We start from the raw sequence: 14,709 nt of genomic DNA, 5'->3' as shown, positions 1-14,709 counted from the left end.
CTCTTTTTAATATTTCATGAACTTTTGGTTGTAGCATTATCGATCATTGGTCTGACACGCAAGTACCGACTTCGTGTATCGTCTACGTCATTCAATTTCATTAATCATGTACTACAAGAAGTCGGGAAGCGAGTCCAAGCGTCCGGACTTCCGGAATGAACAATCAGTATAATTATCAAGAATTATCATAGAAAAATTATTATATAAAACGGATATTATAAAAAACAAAGAAACATCACCAACATACTGCCGGAAAATATTCCTATGAACCCAATGGAGATTCAAAATTGAACAAAATATTGAATGTTTTCCAACAAAAATGACAAAGTGCGCGCTATATCGATTCTATTTTGTCGACAGGCACACTACTTTTCTTAAAATATTGCCCCCATATAGGTTCGTTAAGCTGGGGAGGAGGGAGGAGGGGGGGATGGTCTTAAAAGGCTAAATTAGGTACTGACAAGTGTTTTGATTAAATCGTGGAAATCTTTTCGGACACAAAAGTTGTAACCTTCATTGAGTCTTTAATGATTTCTGATCTCAAAATGTGCGTACCATTCAAATCATATGTCAAATGAATCACTTCAGTAGGACAATCAAAAACTTTGCAAAACTTTTTGATCAGTTGTTTATGCTTTCTCGGTCAGAACTTTTCCCATTTTTCACAAAGCAAACCTCACTCAAGTTCAACTTTCGTCACTTTTTATTCACAGTCAATTTTTTTAAATTGATTTCAGCCTATAGAAGAAAATGGTACTCAGAAGATTTAAAACTTATTGCGTACAAAGCATAATTTTGATAGTGAAAACTTGGGGACGTCAAACTAACTCGAATGGATGTCAAGTCAAACTCTTTAACTCTGGGGTCCTTGATCAAGAAGAGAGCCAGAGGTGGTACAATATATACATGAGAAGCTCTGTACTTCTGGATCGAGGTCAAAAACGTCACTGGGTTGAATTCTGGTAGCAACACAACGCTGGCTCCCCTCATCGGGGCTGCCAGAGCGAAGCAGTACAGGCCATAAATATGGTACATGGGCAATACAGCCACTATAGTGTTTCCGGGATTGAGACCAAACATGGAATTATGCATCGCAAATTGCCAAATGTTTGCTAGCATGTTGTAGTGCGTTAACGAAACTCCTGAAAAGAGCAAGCCTGTCAGTTGCACATATAGGGGCATTAAGTTGGTGGAGAGTTACTACTAGAACGGGATGTTTTAGAAATTATTAACAATCATTTCAAAAAATTCACTGTCGCTTTCAACACAATTACACAAATTTCTTGAAACTGTACCTTTTGGTAGACCAGTGGTGCCAGATGAGAATGGCAGCAGCCAGATATCACTTTTTGGATCAATAGTGGTCTCAGGAGAGAGAAGAGGTCCATTGTCGTTTTCAAGCAATGCTTCAAATGGCTTCACTTCAACACCCGCGATAGCTGACGGAACTTCCGAGTCTATGCCAATCACGAAGATATCTTTCATCGCAAAAGTCTTATTCTCATTCTGAAAAACCAAACTCTGAAATAGAATCTTAGAGTGAATTTTAGAGCCACAACAACCCTTGGCGATATTAATCAATCATATTTGAGTAAACACTTCAAATTCAAAACCAACTGACGTCAGATAAACATCTCAAATGTCATGAAAATTTGAAATTTATCCTCATTAGGCAGAAGTTGAGCGCTTTTAGCAAAAATTTTTAGTAAAGAAGACCTCAAGATCAGGTCTAATCACTATAATAAATGTTAATTTCTTAAAGTCGAAAACTTCAAAAGCAGTTAATAAACATTTTCTGCCAAAATTGTAGCAAATGCATAAATTGTAAAAAAACTGCCTAATCTTAATAACTCATAAACGAGGATATCGGAATGGAAATATTTTAAACAGAAAGAAAAGCTTTTTTAGAAACCAATGAAAACGGTCAATAATCAGACAAATATATAAGATACTTAAGATAACAAAAATTCGCAAAACTCAAAAATTCTATAATATTCCTTGAAAACAACTGATGTCAAAATCACAGAAGGCACAAGCTTTGAACAGAAACGACTCAATCGACTAAAATAACCCCTATTAGCAACATATGAGGCCAGTTATTAATGAGAATAAACGATAAGACGACAAAAATTAAAGAAGTCCAACAAAAACTCAAATATTAACTCATAATTTTTGAGAAAAAGTAGTGTCAAAATCATGAAAACCAATAAGCTATTAACTCGAACCATTTTCTTTTGCGCCTCATTATCAACCAATGAGACCTGTCATTGATGATACTAAGTGACAAAACAACAGTTATAATTTTTGAAAGTGTGCAAAATCAAATATTCTTTAATATTTTTTGACAAAAAAGCGTTCAGGTCAAGAAAAGTTGCAGCTGCCACTTGAATTCTAGCATTTTCAACAAGACGCAATTAGAACACATATGTATAATACTAAAAGCTTTTGAGGAAAAAATTCTGGAAACAGAAGGGAATTTGACGCACGTGAAAAAATCCCTCTCAAAAACCGAACAGTTCAAACACAAATTTCTGACTCAAAGATAGTTTGAAAAAATCACGCCTTGAACCTACTCAAAATTTCGCTCCCTTTTGTACTTCAGCGTGACTAAAATCACCACTCTCAACTTTAAGCAAACCTTAAAGACTACTGTCGCTCCCTTTTGTACTTCAGCGTGACTAAAATCACCACTCTCAACTTTAAGCAAACCTTAATGACTACTCTTGACCCGAACGCTTTTTTTGTCAAAAAAATTTAAAGAATAATTTATTTTGCACACTTTCAAAAATTATTTTTGTTGTCTTGTCACTTAGTATCATGAATGACAGGTCTCATTGGTTGATAATGAGGAGCAAAAGAAAATGGTTCGAGTTAATAGCTTATTGGTTTTCATGATTTTGACACTACTTTTTCTCAAAAATTATGAGTTAATATTTGAGTTTTTGTTGTACTTCTTTAATTTTTGTCGTCTTATCGTTTATTCTCATTAATAACTGGCCTCATATGTTGCTAATAGGGGTTATTTTAGTCGATTGAATCGTTTGTGTTCAAAGCTGGTGCCTTCTGTTTTTAGTTAGGAGCGGCCTGAATTCTGAATGAGATTAATTTACATCACGCAAAAATCAAGACGCCAAGCACAAACAACTCACTCGAAAAGTTATACGAAAAATCACATATGAAAGCCAGCATGACTAATATAAACGCTACAAATTTCCTTTGAGAGCAATCAAAAAGAAAAGCAGGACTAAACTAACTGCCACAAAATTCATTTGAGATCAATTGTTTACCATCCAAATATAAATAGTCCAACAAAAATAACAAAACCGACTAATGTCGGGCGAATTCCTCTCTAAAGACCGGCGAGCGGTTGGCTTCGTCAGAAGCCAGCCACGGTTTAGTTAGCTTTAGCTTAATTGAAGGGGCGTGAGGTGAGCGCAGCTGGAGGAGGGGGGTGCACCGGGGGGCTGATGGGGGCAACAATTGGTGGAGTGGGGTTTTGGCTGCACCGGCCCATACGGCCTCAACAATGTGCAGTGGGTGGGGATTGGGGGTGGGGGGTGAAGTGAGAGGGGGCTTATGTAGGGGAGCGAGTCTCCAAAAGTTTCTGTGAATCGCATACTTGGAGACTAGTGAGCTGAACGGCTCTATGAGCATTTAATACCCGCCGGGCGCTACCTGTTTCTCCCGTTTTTGAGGACGAAAAGTCAAATAGGTCAAGCGAAAAATCGCATTAAAAAGACCGACAGGACTAATATAACTGCTACAAACTTCGTTTGAGAGCAATTAAAAAATAAAATCAAATAAAAGTTTACTACCTAACATTATCAAATTGTCAAAAAAATCTTTTAAATGGTGAGCTACAACTTGAAAGCATGAAAAATTTAAGAACTAACACTTTGCTTTTCACATTATCAAAACTGAGTTCTCAGTTTATGTCTACTTCATGCATGTGTGGCGCTAAAAGAGTGGCGAGCCGAATTTCACAAGTACGTTGCATTCCATCGCAAAAACTACCTCCCAGAGCACGTCATCACTTGTCCTATTTATCATACTTTAACTAATGATACATCAGATGTGTTGCATTAATTCGAAAAGAGTTTAAGATTTTGTGCTCACGGTTACAACAACAGTACTTTAAATCGGTACTTTAAAGGTCAAATCTAAGTCCTATACGCTGTTCAACTACTCGAAAGTGAATTCAACTGCCTCCCGCAAATTGAGATGATTGATGGCACAATTTCTTTAGAAATAATATATTTATGGAGTGCATTTAATTATGGAGTGCAGCAAGGGCAAGAAACTCCCTAGTTTTCAAACTTAACTGACCTGTGCAATTTTCAACGCGTCCTCAAGTGCCCCGATTAGTTCTCTTCCAATGATGATTGAGTTGGACTGGCTCACTTCAAGCTGGTAGAGGAGCTCTTTGCCAGTGTAAGCTGGATTTGCGGGAGAGATAGTCACGTGTGCAAGGGAGCAACCCACAAGAGACACCACAAAGTTGTGACAGTTCTTGCTCATTATGCAAATTGTATCACCTAAAAACAACACATCATCGCTTCGACCGTCTATGTACACAACTATTGTGAAAAAAGAATCCATGCCTATGAGACATTAACAGAACATTATCGAGTGACGTTGTGCGAACTGCTCTGACACAACTGGCGAGGTTTAGGGAGGTTAGCTTTAGCTTGATTGAAGGGCGGACCGGTGAGTTGGGGGATGGGGGCTGATGTGGGTGAGGATGAAAATTGGGGAGGGGGTGGAGTGAGGGAGGAGGGGGTTAAGTTAAGAGGGTTTAAATGAGGGGGTCAAACTCCTAAGAACCTTCACACCAAGAATTAATTTATGCTTCCGTTTCGGCGATGTATGCATACTTAGAGTCTAATAAGACCCAAGGATCTAAGATCCCTTAAAGCCCTCCGGGCTTCACCTGTTTACTGTTTATCTAGTTTTTGAGGACAAAGTTAGTTAAAACGATCAGACGAAGAATCGGTCAAGTGAAAAATCGCATCAAAAAAGACCACAAGACTAATATAACTGGTACAAACTTTGTTTGAGAGTAATTAATAAGAGGCCAAGACAAACAAGACATAATAACTGACGGCACATTCATGGCATTCATCAGTTCTTAACTTTGCCTTTCTTCAGGCCACAAATAACAAACAGTAGTTAAAAACTAAAAATTATAACATAGCATCGAGTTTTAGAAAAAGCTTAAATGAACGGTTAACAAAAATCATGAACAAAAATCGGCGATGTATGCATACCTAGAGTCTAATAAGACCCAAGGATCTAAGATCCCTTAAAGCCCTCCGGGCTTCACCTGTTTACTGTTTATCTAGTTTTTGAGGACAAAGTTAGTTAAAACGATCAGACGAAGAATCGGTCAAGTGAAAAATCGCATCAAAAAAGACCACAAGACTAATATAACTGGTACAAACTTTGTTTGAGAGTAATTAATAAGAGGCCAAGACAAACAAGACATAATAACTGACGGCACATTCATGGCATTCATCAGTTCTTAACTTTGCCTTTCTTCAGGCCACAAATAACAAACAGTAGTTAAAAACTAAAAATTATAACATAGCATCGAGTTTTAGAAAAAGCTTAAATGAACGGTTAACAAAAATCATGAACAAAAATCGGCGATGTATGCATACCTAGAGTCTAATAAGACCCAAGGATCTAAGATCCCTTAAAGCCCTCCGGGCTTCACCTGTTTACTGTTTATCTAGTTTTTGAGGACAAAGTTAGTTAAAACGATCAGACGAAGAATCGGTCAAGTGAAAAATCGCATCAAAAAAGACCACAAGACTAATATAACTGGTACAAACTTTGTTTGAGAGTAATTAATAAGAGGCCAAGACAAACAAGACATAACTGACGGCACATTCATGGCATTCATCAGTTCTTAACTTTGCCTTTCTTCAGGCCACAAATAACAAACAGTAGTTAAAAACTAAAAATTATAACATAGCATCGAGTTTTAGAAAAAGCTTAAATGAACGGTTAACAAAAATCATGAACAAAAATCGGCGATGTATGCATACCTAGAGTCTAATAAGACCCAAGGATCTAAGATCCCTTAAAGCCCTCCGGGCTTCACCTGTTTACTGTTTATCTAGTTTTTGAGGACAAAGTTAGTTAAAACGATCAGACGAAGAATCGGTCAAGTGAAAAATCGCATCAAAAAAGACCACAAGACTAATATAACTGGTACAAACTTTGTTTGAGAGTAATTAATAAGAGGCCAAGACAAACAAGACATAATAACTGACGGCACATTCATGGCATTCATCAGTTCTTAACTTTGCCTTTCTTCAGGCCACAAATAACAAACAGTAGTTAAAAACTAAAAATTATAACATAGCATCGAGTTTTAGAAAAAGCTTAAATGAACGGTTAACAAAAATCATGAACAAAAATCGGCGATGTATGCATACTTAGAGTCTAATAAGACCCAAGGATCTAAGATCCCTTAAAGCCCTCCGGGCTTCACCTGTTTACTGTTTATATAGTTTTTGAGGACGAAGTTAGCTAAAAGGATCAGACGAAGAATCGGTCAAGTGAAAAATCGCATCAAAAAAGACCACAAGACTAATATAACTGGTACAAACTTTGTTTGAGAGTAATTAATAAGAGGCCAAGACAACAAGACATAACTGACGGCACATTCATGGAATTCATCAGTGCCTAACTTTGCCTTTCTTCAGGCCACAAATAACAAACAGTAGTTAAAAACTAAAAATTATAACAGCATCGAGTTTTAGAAAAAGCTTAAATGAACGGTTAAAAAAAATCATGAACAATATACACTATGGTCCAAACTCTCAACTTCCAATAATTGCTCTTCACAAAATGAAAGTATGTCTCCTCTGTAGTTTCGGTTTAGTAACGCTCGTACAGAAATGCTCAGCAAAAAAATGCCAATCGTTTATCACGTTTTTCAAAAAAAAAGAAAAAATTGCTGGGCATACAAATAAACAATCAGAACAATCACAAAAAATTGCATGAAAAGACCGGTAGGGTAAAACTAATTGCCGAGAGAGTTGAAGACCGTACCACCATGTTGAAAACCATTTTCAACGGAGTAGGTTTTCAAAAAAGTTTCAAAGATAACCAAAAAAGATGAGAGTTCCAAAATAAATCATAATCGTATTCAAATAAGATGCAAATGAAGAACAGTCATAATTGTATGCCTATATCTTTTCTCAGTTCATTCGATTTTTTGCTGATTGCCAAAGAAGCAGCATAAAAGAATGCACCTGATCGGTACATTAATGCCAGTACCACAAATCAATTGCGACTATCAATTTGTTTGACAGAAATGAACATAGCTGGCGTACTGCCAAAAAAACTCGAGAGGCTTTAGACTGTAATACAGAAACAGAAAATTTGATTTTCATACTTTTCCGATTTGCATGAATATGCATACGGTGCAGAGCATTTCAATATTTTGCCCCACATCTTTCAATTATTTTGATGTACTTAGTGTTAACTTGACAATTAAGAAAGCACAAACAATTTTGAACGTAAAATTGAATAAAGACGGTGAAATTAATGGATAAAAAACTGTTCCATTATAGCAAAAATAACCTCATGCATAAATTTCAGTAGACGAATTGCGTAACAAAGTGCAGAAAAATTGAATCGAAATCAAAATGACTGCACAAGATACCGACAAAAAAAAACAGAACAATCCAAGAATTTAAAACAGAAAGGTGCCAAAACTAATCGAGATCAGAGGCAAAAAAACTCCACAAAACATACCCTGATTAATTCATTCAAGAACCTATTCCAGTAAATTGCTCTCGAACTACAGTCTGAGCTGTTTAATTCAAAGCGGCGAGCCTAAAAACGTTTTATAAGCCCAAAAGATCCCACAGGGGTTCGATCAAGGATGTAGATGATGTCAGACTAACATTTCAACAACTAACCTATAATGGCGTTGATGCTTTCCAGATCACAATCTTTTTTATATTAGCAACAGAGATTATTTCAAACTGAGAGCAAATTGGTTCACTAAAAAAATGAAGAACTCAAGCTCAAAAAAGCCACTCAAAAAGTCAAAGAATGTTCGAGAGCAAACACTGAAAATGGGTCAAGCACCAATATTGCATGAAAAGAACAGTCATTTACAATAATGCTTCAAGCATCGCTTAAGCATTTAAAAAGATTATCACAGATAGTAACTAAGAATTATATGAGAAAAACTCAAGTAGAGAACATCAAAAATTAGGTTTTATAGGTTATCCCTTTTCTATTATTGATTTCGTTTTTCCATACTTACTCTGTTGACCTTAGATTGTTTAATGGGCAATTGATGTTCAAAAGCACTTTGAGCAAAATTACAGAAGAGAAATGATCCTAGAGGAGGCAGGGACTTCAAGCAAAATGTGGAACAAGCTGTGCATTTTGTTCGACTTTGCAAAAAACAGCAGTACCAAAGTACCACAAATCAACTGCGACTATAAGTTTGACAGAAATGAACATAGCTGGCGTACTGCCAAAAAACTTTAAACGCTTCGTAGACTTGAAGTACAAAAAAGATGAGTTATAGATTGAGAGGCTTTAAATTGTAATATAAAAAGAAAATTTGATTTTCTAACTTTTCAGATTTGCAAGAGTATGCCTATGGTTTAGAGCATTTCAATATTTTGCCCCACATCTTTCAATTAATTTGATGTACTTAGTGTTAACCTGACAATTAAGAAAGCACAAATAATTTTGAACGTAAAATTGAACAAAGACGGTGAAATTAATGGATAAAAAACTGTTCCATTATAGCAAAAATAACCTCATGCATAAATTTCAGTAGACGAATTGCGTAACAAAGTGCAGAAAAATTGAATCGAACTCAAAATTACTGCGCAAGATACCGACAAAGAAAAACAACAGAACAATCCAAGAATTAAGCATAGATCAGAGGCAAAAAATCCACAAAAAGAAAACACTCCAAAGAACATACCATGATGAAATAATTCAAAAACATATACTGCTAAATTGCTCTCGACGACATGCTGGGCTATTTAACTCATACCGCCGAGCTTAGAAGCCTTTTACAAGCGCATAAAGACCCCACAGGGGATCGATCAAGGACGCAGATGATGTCAGTCTAACATTTTAACCACTAACCTACAATGGCTTTGATGCTCTTCAGCTCACTCTTTTTTATATTAGCAACAAACATTATTTCAAAATGAGAGCAATTTGGTTCACTCAAAAAATGAAGAACTAAAAATAGAATAAGTCGCTCAAAAAGTCAAAGAATGTTCGAGAACAAACACTGAAAACGGCCCAAGCACTAATTTTGCATTAAAAAGACAGACATTTACAATAATTGCTTCAAGCATCGTTCGAGAGCACTTAAAAAGCATCATAGATAGTAACTAAGACTAATAGGAATAAATCTGAAGTAGAGGACATCTAACAATCTAACATTAGGCTTTATAGGTTATCCCATTTTTATTTTTGATTTCGTTTTTCCATACTTACTCTGTTGACTCTAGATTGTTAGTCGAGCAATTGGTGATTAAAAGCACTTTGAGCAGAATTACAGAAGAGAAACCATCCTAGAGAAGTCAAGCTCAAGTAGAAGGCATCTAAAATTGGGCTTTATAGGTTATCCCCTTTCTATTTTTGATTTCGTTTCCGGTACTTACTCTGTTGATTCTAGGTTGTTTGCTGAGCAACTGATGATTAAAAGCACATTGAGCAAAATTAAAGAAGATAAACGATCCTAGAGAAGTCGCGCAAAATGTGGAACAAGCTGCGCATTTTTGTTCCAATATGCAAAAAACTAAAGCAGGACGTGTCCTGCACTACAATTCCAAGAATTGTCAAGTACTAAACAAAAATCTACCTAGATTTGACTATGAATAGATTGCGAAAACACCGGTAAAAAACCGAACGCTGAGAAAAATATTGGAAGAATGTTTCGCAATTCCTCGCTAATTATGCAAATTATAGCAAGGAAAAAGTTTTACCCTCAACTGTTTTAGGCGGAACGTCGGGTTTCACTAATACAATGAATTTTTGCCTCCTCAGAACCTACGAAGAACCGCAGACTTGGCGCGAACTAACGGTCTAAGAGAACTTCACAGGTATTTAATGACTTCAAGTAATTTCTGCCTTTCTGAGGGCAAAAAGTGAAACCGATCAGATGGAAAAGCCATGAAGCAAAAATTGCATAAAAGGACTCAAACAATTCATTGCGTTTAATTAAAACCACTTCTCAGAAATCAAATTACACACAAAAACATGCAATCTAAATTTTTCTAAAGAGCTTTATCTTAATTACACTTAATTTTGGTACGATTTTAACTAACTTCAAAATGTATAATCTTGAACGTTTGTCCAGTTTTTTCGGTGTGACAGAAAAAGCTTTTCATTTTGATACAATATTTTTCAATAGGAATTTGGCAAGAATTAGTTTTGGAGAACAATAAATATGAAATAAACTGAATTCAATTAGCTTTTAAAATGCGTTATTCAGAGAGCTAGTCCTAAAACAAAATCCTGAATGCGATGTCGGGTTAAAGAGAACAGAATACAAAGGTTTAAAGCAGAAATAGATCACTCAGTGTCTTATGAACTATTTTAGCAGCTCTTTTAACTAATTAAATTTTAATGTTCAGCTGTTGAGCTTTCACCAACTCCTGCTTGGTCATCATGCGCAACAATTTATGCTTGAAAATAATTTAAAGAAACAAATTTATACCTTTCTTGTAACCCTTCTTGAGTAAATTTGAGCTGAACAGTCTAATTCTGGATGCAAGTTTTGCAAAGAACATCTTCTCATTTGTAGATCCATCCACGAAGCAACTGAGAGGGAACTGCTCCACTTTTTCCAAGTAGAACTCCGCAAAACATTTGTTTTCTGGATCCGGAATTGGGTGATCATTTTCATTTGCATCTTCGCACTTGAACAGCGACATTTTTATGTCTGACATTTTCAACATGACAGAAGGAGCTTGTTCAATTGAATTGCCTGCAAGGACAAATTAAAGAATGCGCTTCCTGATATATAGTAACCTCCGTGGTTAGGTTAGATAATAAGTAATCAAAATTACGATATTGAAAAATAGTTATTCGGCTCTTTTTTCAATAATCGTGACTGAAAACTTCAAGTTTAATTTCGTTGACCTTTCGGTAAATTTTCCTCTATAATGGATACAGAACCCGAATTCGTTAACTTTTTAGAGCACAAATTCTCCCATATAGAAGGTAATCTTAGCAAAGATTTGGACGACGTGCCAACTCGAACAATTGCCTCGATCAGATTTGACGTTTTCGTATCAACAACACGCGAGTAGTTAAATTGATTGAATTGGGCCCCAAACAACTTGATTCGAAATCATAGAAGCCCGGTCAAATGTAGATAAAACAAATAGATAGAAAGGCTGGCTAGAATCGTTGTTCGATAAGTTAACTGCCGAAATAAATAAATAATTGAAATAGTTGATTGCACTTTAAGTAGCAGGAAGTTTAAGTAGCCTGGTGTTACAGGTCAATGTCCACTTATAGCCAAGTGTTGGATTAAACTTTATACATTATTTACACTGAAATAGAACAAGAAACGTGGAATTCAACACAGCCCACTTTGCACCAGATGGCCATAAAGATATAAAAAGCTATGTTTTTCATATTTTGGATAATACTGAAACGCAAAACAAAATTCAGAAGTAATTAACTGGATAGTAATTCAGGGCTGGTTTAATTCAGAAGACAAACGCAGGCCTGGGATCGGAAGTCACCTCACTTATTCATACTAATAAGCTTCTCTGAAGAAGACATGAATAGAATAGAATAGTTAATTCAATTGGATAGTATTGGACAACATTTCAATCATCACATCCAATTACAATCCAATTAGGACACAAAATGAGCATAATTGCTCTTCAAGTCTGTGCCCATATACGCAAAAAATTAATAACCCAAATAAATTGATGTCATCTTGCTGAAGCGTATTAAAAGTTAGTAATAGAGGGCAAGACATGAGTACGAATAATAAAAAAATAGTTGGCAGATTGCCCGAAAATAGCCGCAATAGCTTTGTAGATCTGAAGTCTAAAAAAGATCTGCAGTCTTCTATTCAGTGCTCTCAAATAAACTTCAATTAAAGTGAGACACACTCACTTGACCTTATCTCTTCGAAATAAAGTGAAGTAAAAGTCAATTTTAGAGCGCGGAAGTCATTTTTGAGAGTGAGGTAAGTCACATGTGACCAAAAACTTTTTCACGCGAATGAGCAAAAAACTCGCTCCAATAAGAGCGAAAAATGACGTCACGCACGCACTTCAGTTGAAATTGCATGAACGAATGAACAAAAGCGGATTTGAAGTGGTTGTGACGTCATATGGTCGTAACAAAAATCTTGACGAAATAAAAAAAAAACAAAGCAGGACAAGTCCTGAAATACAATTCAAAGAATTTTCATTGACTAAACAAAACACGAGACCTAGAACGGACCATTAGCGAATTGAGAAAACCAATTTAAAAAAAGTGAGATAAAAACAGAAAATCAATGTCAAAATGCCGCACGTAAACAAAGAAAATACTAGCGAGAAAGAGGAAATTTGGTTTTTAAAAAAAACTAGGCCTAGAATAAACTAAGAATGGATTGGGAAAACCATTTAGAAAAAGTCTGATCCAAAAATTGAAAAAGAAAACAGAATATTGAAGTAAAATTTCCACATAAACAAACAACAACTGGCGAGAACGCGAATTGTTGTTCAAACACCGGTTTCTCACACTGTTTAGCGAAAATTAGAGCGAAAAATTCCACGCCACAAAACCAGTCGGTTTTTCGCTCCACTTCCTGTTTTGGCGTGACCAAAATCACTTCTCCAATTTGACTTCCAAAACGATGAAAATGTGTGAACAGATCTTAAGACAGCGCCCCAATATAATTCAAATGCTTCGAAATGTAAAAAAAACTCACTCCAATAAGAGCGAAAAATGACGTCACGCACGCACTTCAGTTGAAATTGCATGAACGAATGAACAAAAGCGGATTTGAAGTGATTGTGACGTCATATGGTCGTAACAAAAATCTTGACGAAATAAAAAAAAACAAAGCAGGACAAGTCCTGAAATACAATTCAAAGAATTTTCATTGACTAAACAAAACACGAGACTTAGAACGGACCATTAGCGAATTGAGAAAACCAATTTAAAAAAAGTGAGATAAAAACAGAAAATCAATGTCAAAATGCCGCATGTAAACAAAGAAACTACTAGCGAGAAAGAGAAATTTGGTTTTAAAAAAAACTAGGCCTAGAATGAACTAAGAAGGGATTGGGAAAACCATTTAGAAAAAGTCTGATCCAAAAAATGAAAAAGAAAACAGAATATTGAAGTAAAATTTCCACAAACAAACAACAACTAGCGAGAACGCAAATTTTTGTTCAACACCGGTTTCTCACTCTACTTAGCGAAAATTAGAGCGAAAAATTCCACGCCACAAAACCAGTCGGTTTTTCGCTCCACTTCCTGTTTTGGCGTGACCAAAATCACTTCTCCAATTTGACTTCCAAAATGATGAAAATGTGTGAACAGATCTTAAAAAAAGACAGCGCCCCAATATAATTCAAATGCTTTGAAATGTAAAAAAACTCGCTCCAATAAAAGCAAAAAATGACATCACGCACGCACTTCAGTTGAAATCGCATGAACGAATGAACAAAAGCGGATTTGAAGTGGTTGTGACGTCATATGGTCGTAACAAAAATCTTGACGACGAATTAAAAAACATAGCAGGACAAGACCTGATGTACAATTCAAAGAATTTTCATTGACTAAACAGAAAACTAGACCTAGAACGGACTATCAATGGATTGGAAAAACCATTTAGAAAAAATCCGATCCAAAAAATTGAAAAAACAGTAAAAATCAAAGTGAAATTGCCGCATGTGAACAAAAAACCACTAGCGAAGTTTTGTTCAAACACGGCTCTCTCACTCTACTTTTAATTCTGAGCAAAAAAATTTCACGCCGCAAAACCACTGGCCTTTTCGCTCCACTTCCTGTTTCGGCGTGACCAAAATCACCAATTTGACTTCAGAAATCATGAAAATGTGTGAACCGATCTTAAAACAGCGCCCCAATACAATTCAAATTCTTAGAATTGTAAAAACAATAGCAGGTTAAGTCCTGACGAACAATTCCAAGAATTTTCATTGACTCAACAAAAAACCAGACATAGCACTATGAGTGAATTGGGAAAACCATTTCTAAAAAATTAGACCAACAAAAAAACAAAATCAATGTCAACATGCCGCTAGCGAGAACAAAAAACCACTAGCGAGAAATGTTAATTTGATTCTAGCCAAAAATTAGGCCTGGAATGAACTACGAATGGATGGGTAAAACCAATTAGAACAAAATCCGATCCAAAAACTTGAAAACACAGTAAAAATCAAAGTTAAATTGCCGCATGTGAACAAAAAAACCATTCGGGAGAAAGCCAATTGGGAGAAAGCACTCTACTTTAAAATGAGGAAAAAAAATTCACGCCACAAAACCACTCGCCTTTTCGCTCCACTTCCGGTTTCAGCGTGACCAAAATCACTACTTCAATTTGACGTCAAAAATCACAACAATGAGTTAACAGATCTTTAAAAAAAAGACAGCGCTCCAATGCAAATCAAATTCTTTGAATGGTGAAAAACCAAGAGATGGCCAATAATAGCCTCGGCTATCGCTTCG

The 14,709-nt window shown here is 35.9% G+C and overlaps 1 protein-coding gene across 1 annotated transcript in view; it reads right to left on the bottom strand.

Moving 5' to 3' along the window:
• The window catches only part of LOC142344728 (putative 4-coumarate--CoA ligase 1), a 36,980-nt gene extending 25,386 nt beyond the window's left edge, over positions 1-11,594 (bottom strand). Inside the window, exons 1-4 of the mRNA XM_075396606.1 lie at positions 10,721-11,594; positions 4,327-4,535; positions 1,296-1,506; positions 829-1,142 (exon numbers count right to left, since the gene is read on the bottom strand). Of these exons, the coding sequence (XP_075252721.1) occupies positions 829-1,142; positions 1,296-1,506; positions 4,327-4,535; positions 10,721-10,961 (975 nt within the window). The 5' untranslated portion in view covers positions 10,962-11,594. The remainder of the gene's footprint in view (positions 1-828; positions 1,143-1,295; positions 1,507-4,326; positions 4,536-10,720) is intronic.
• Between the last annotated feature and the right edge of the window lie 3,115 nt (positions 11,595-14,709).

The sequence above is a fragment of the Convolutriloba macropyga genome, chromosome 8 (genome assembly GCF_964194025.1).
Source record: "Convolutriloba macropyga chromosome 8, txConMacr16.3, whole genome shotgun sequence".
NCBI classification, from domain to species: domain Eukaryota; kingdom Metazoa; phylum Xenacoelomorpha; order Acoela; family Convolutidae; genus Convolutriloba; species Convolutriloba macropyga.
Note: the sequence above shows the minus strand (reverse complement) of the source record. Positions and strands in the feature narration are given on the sequence as shown.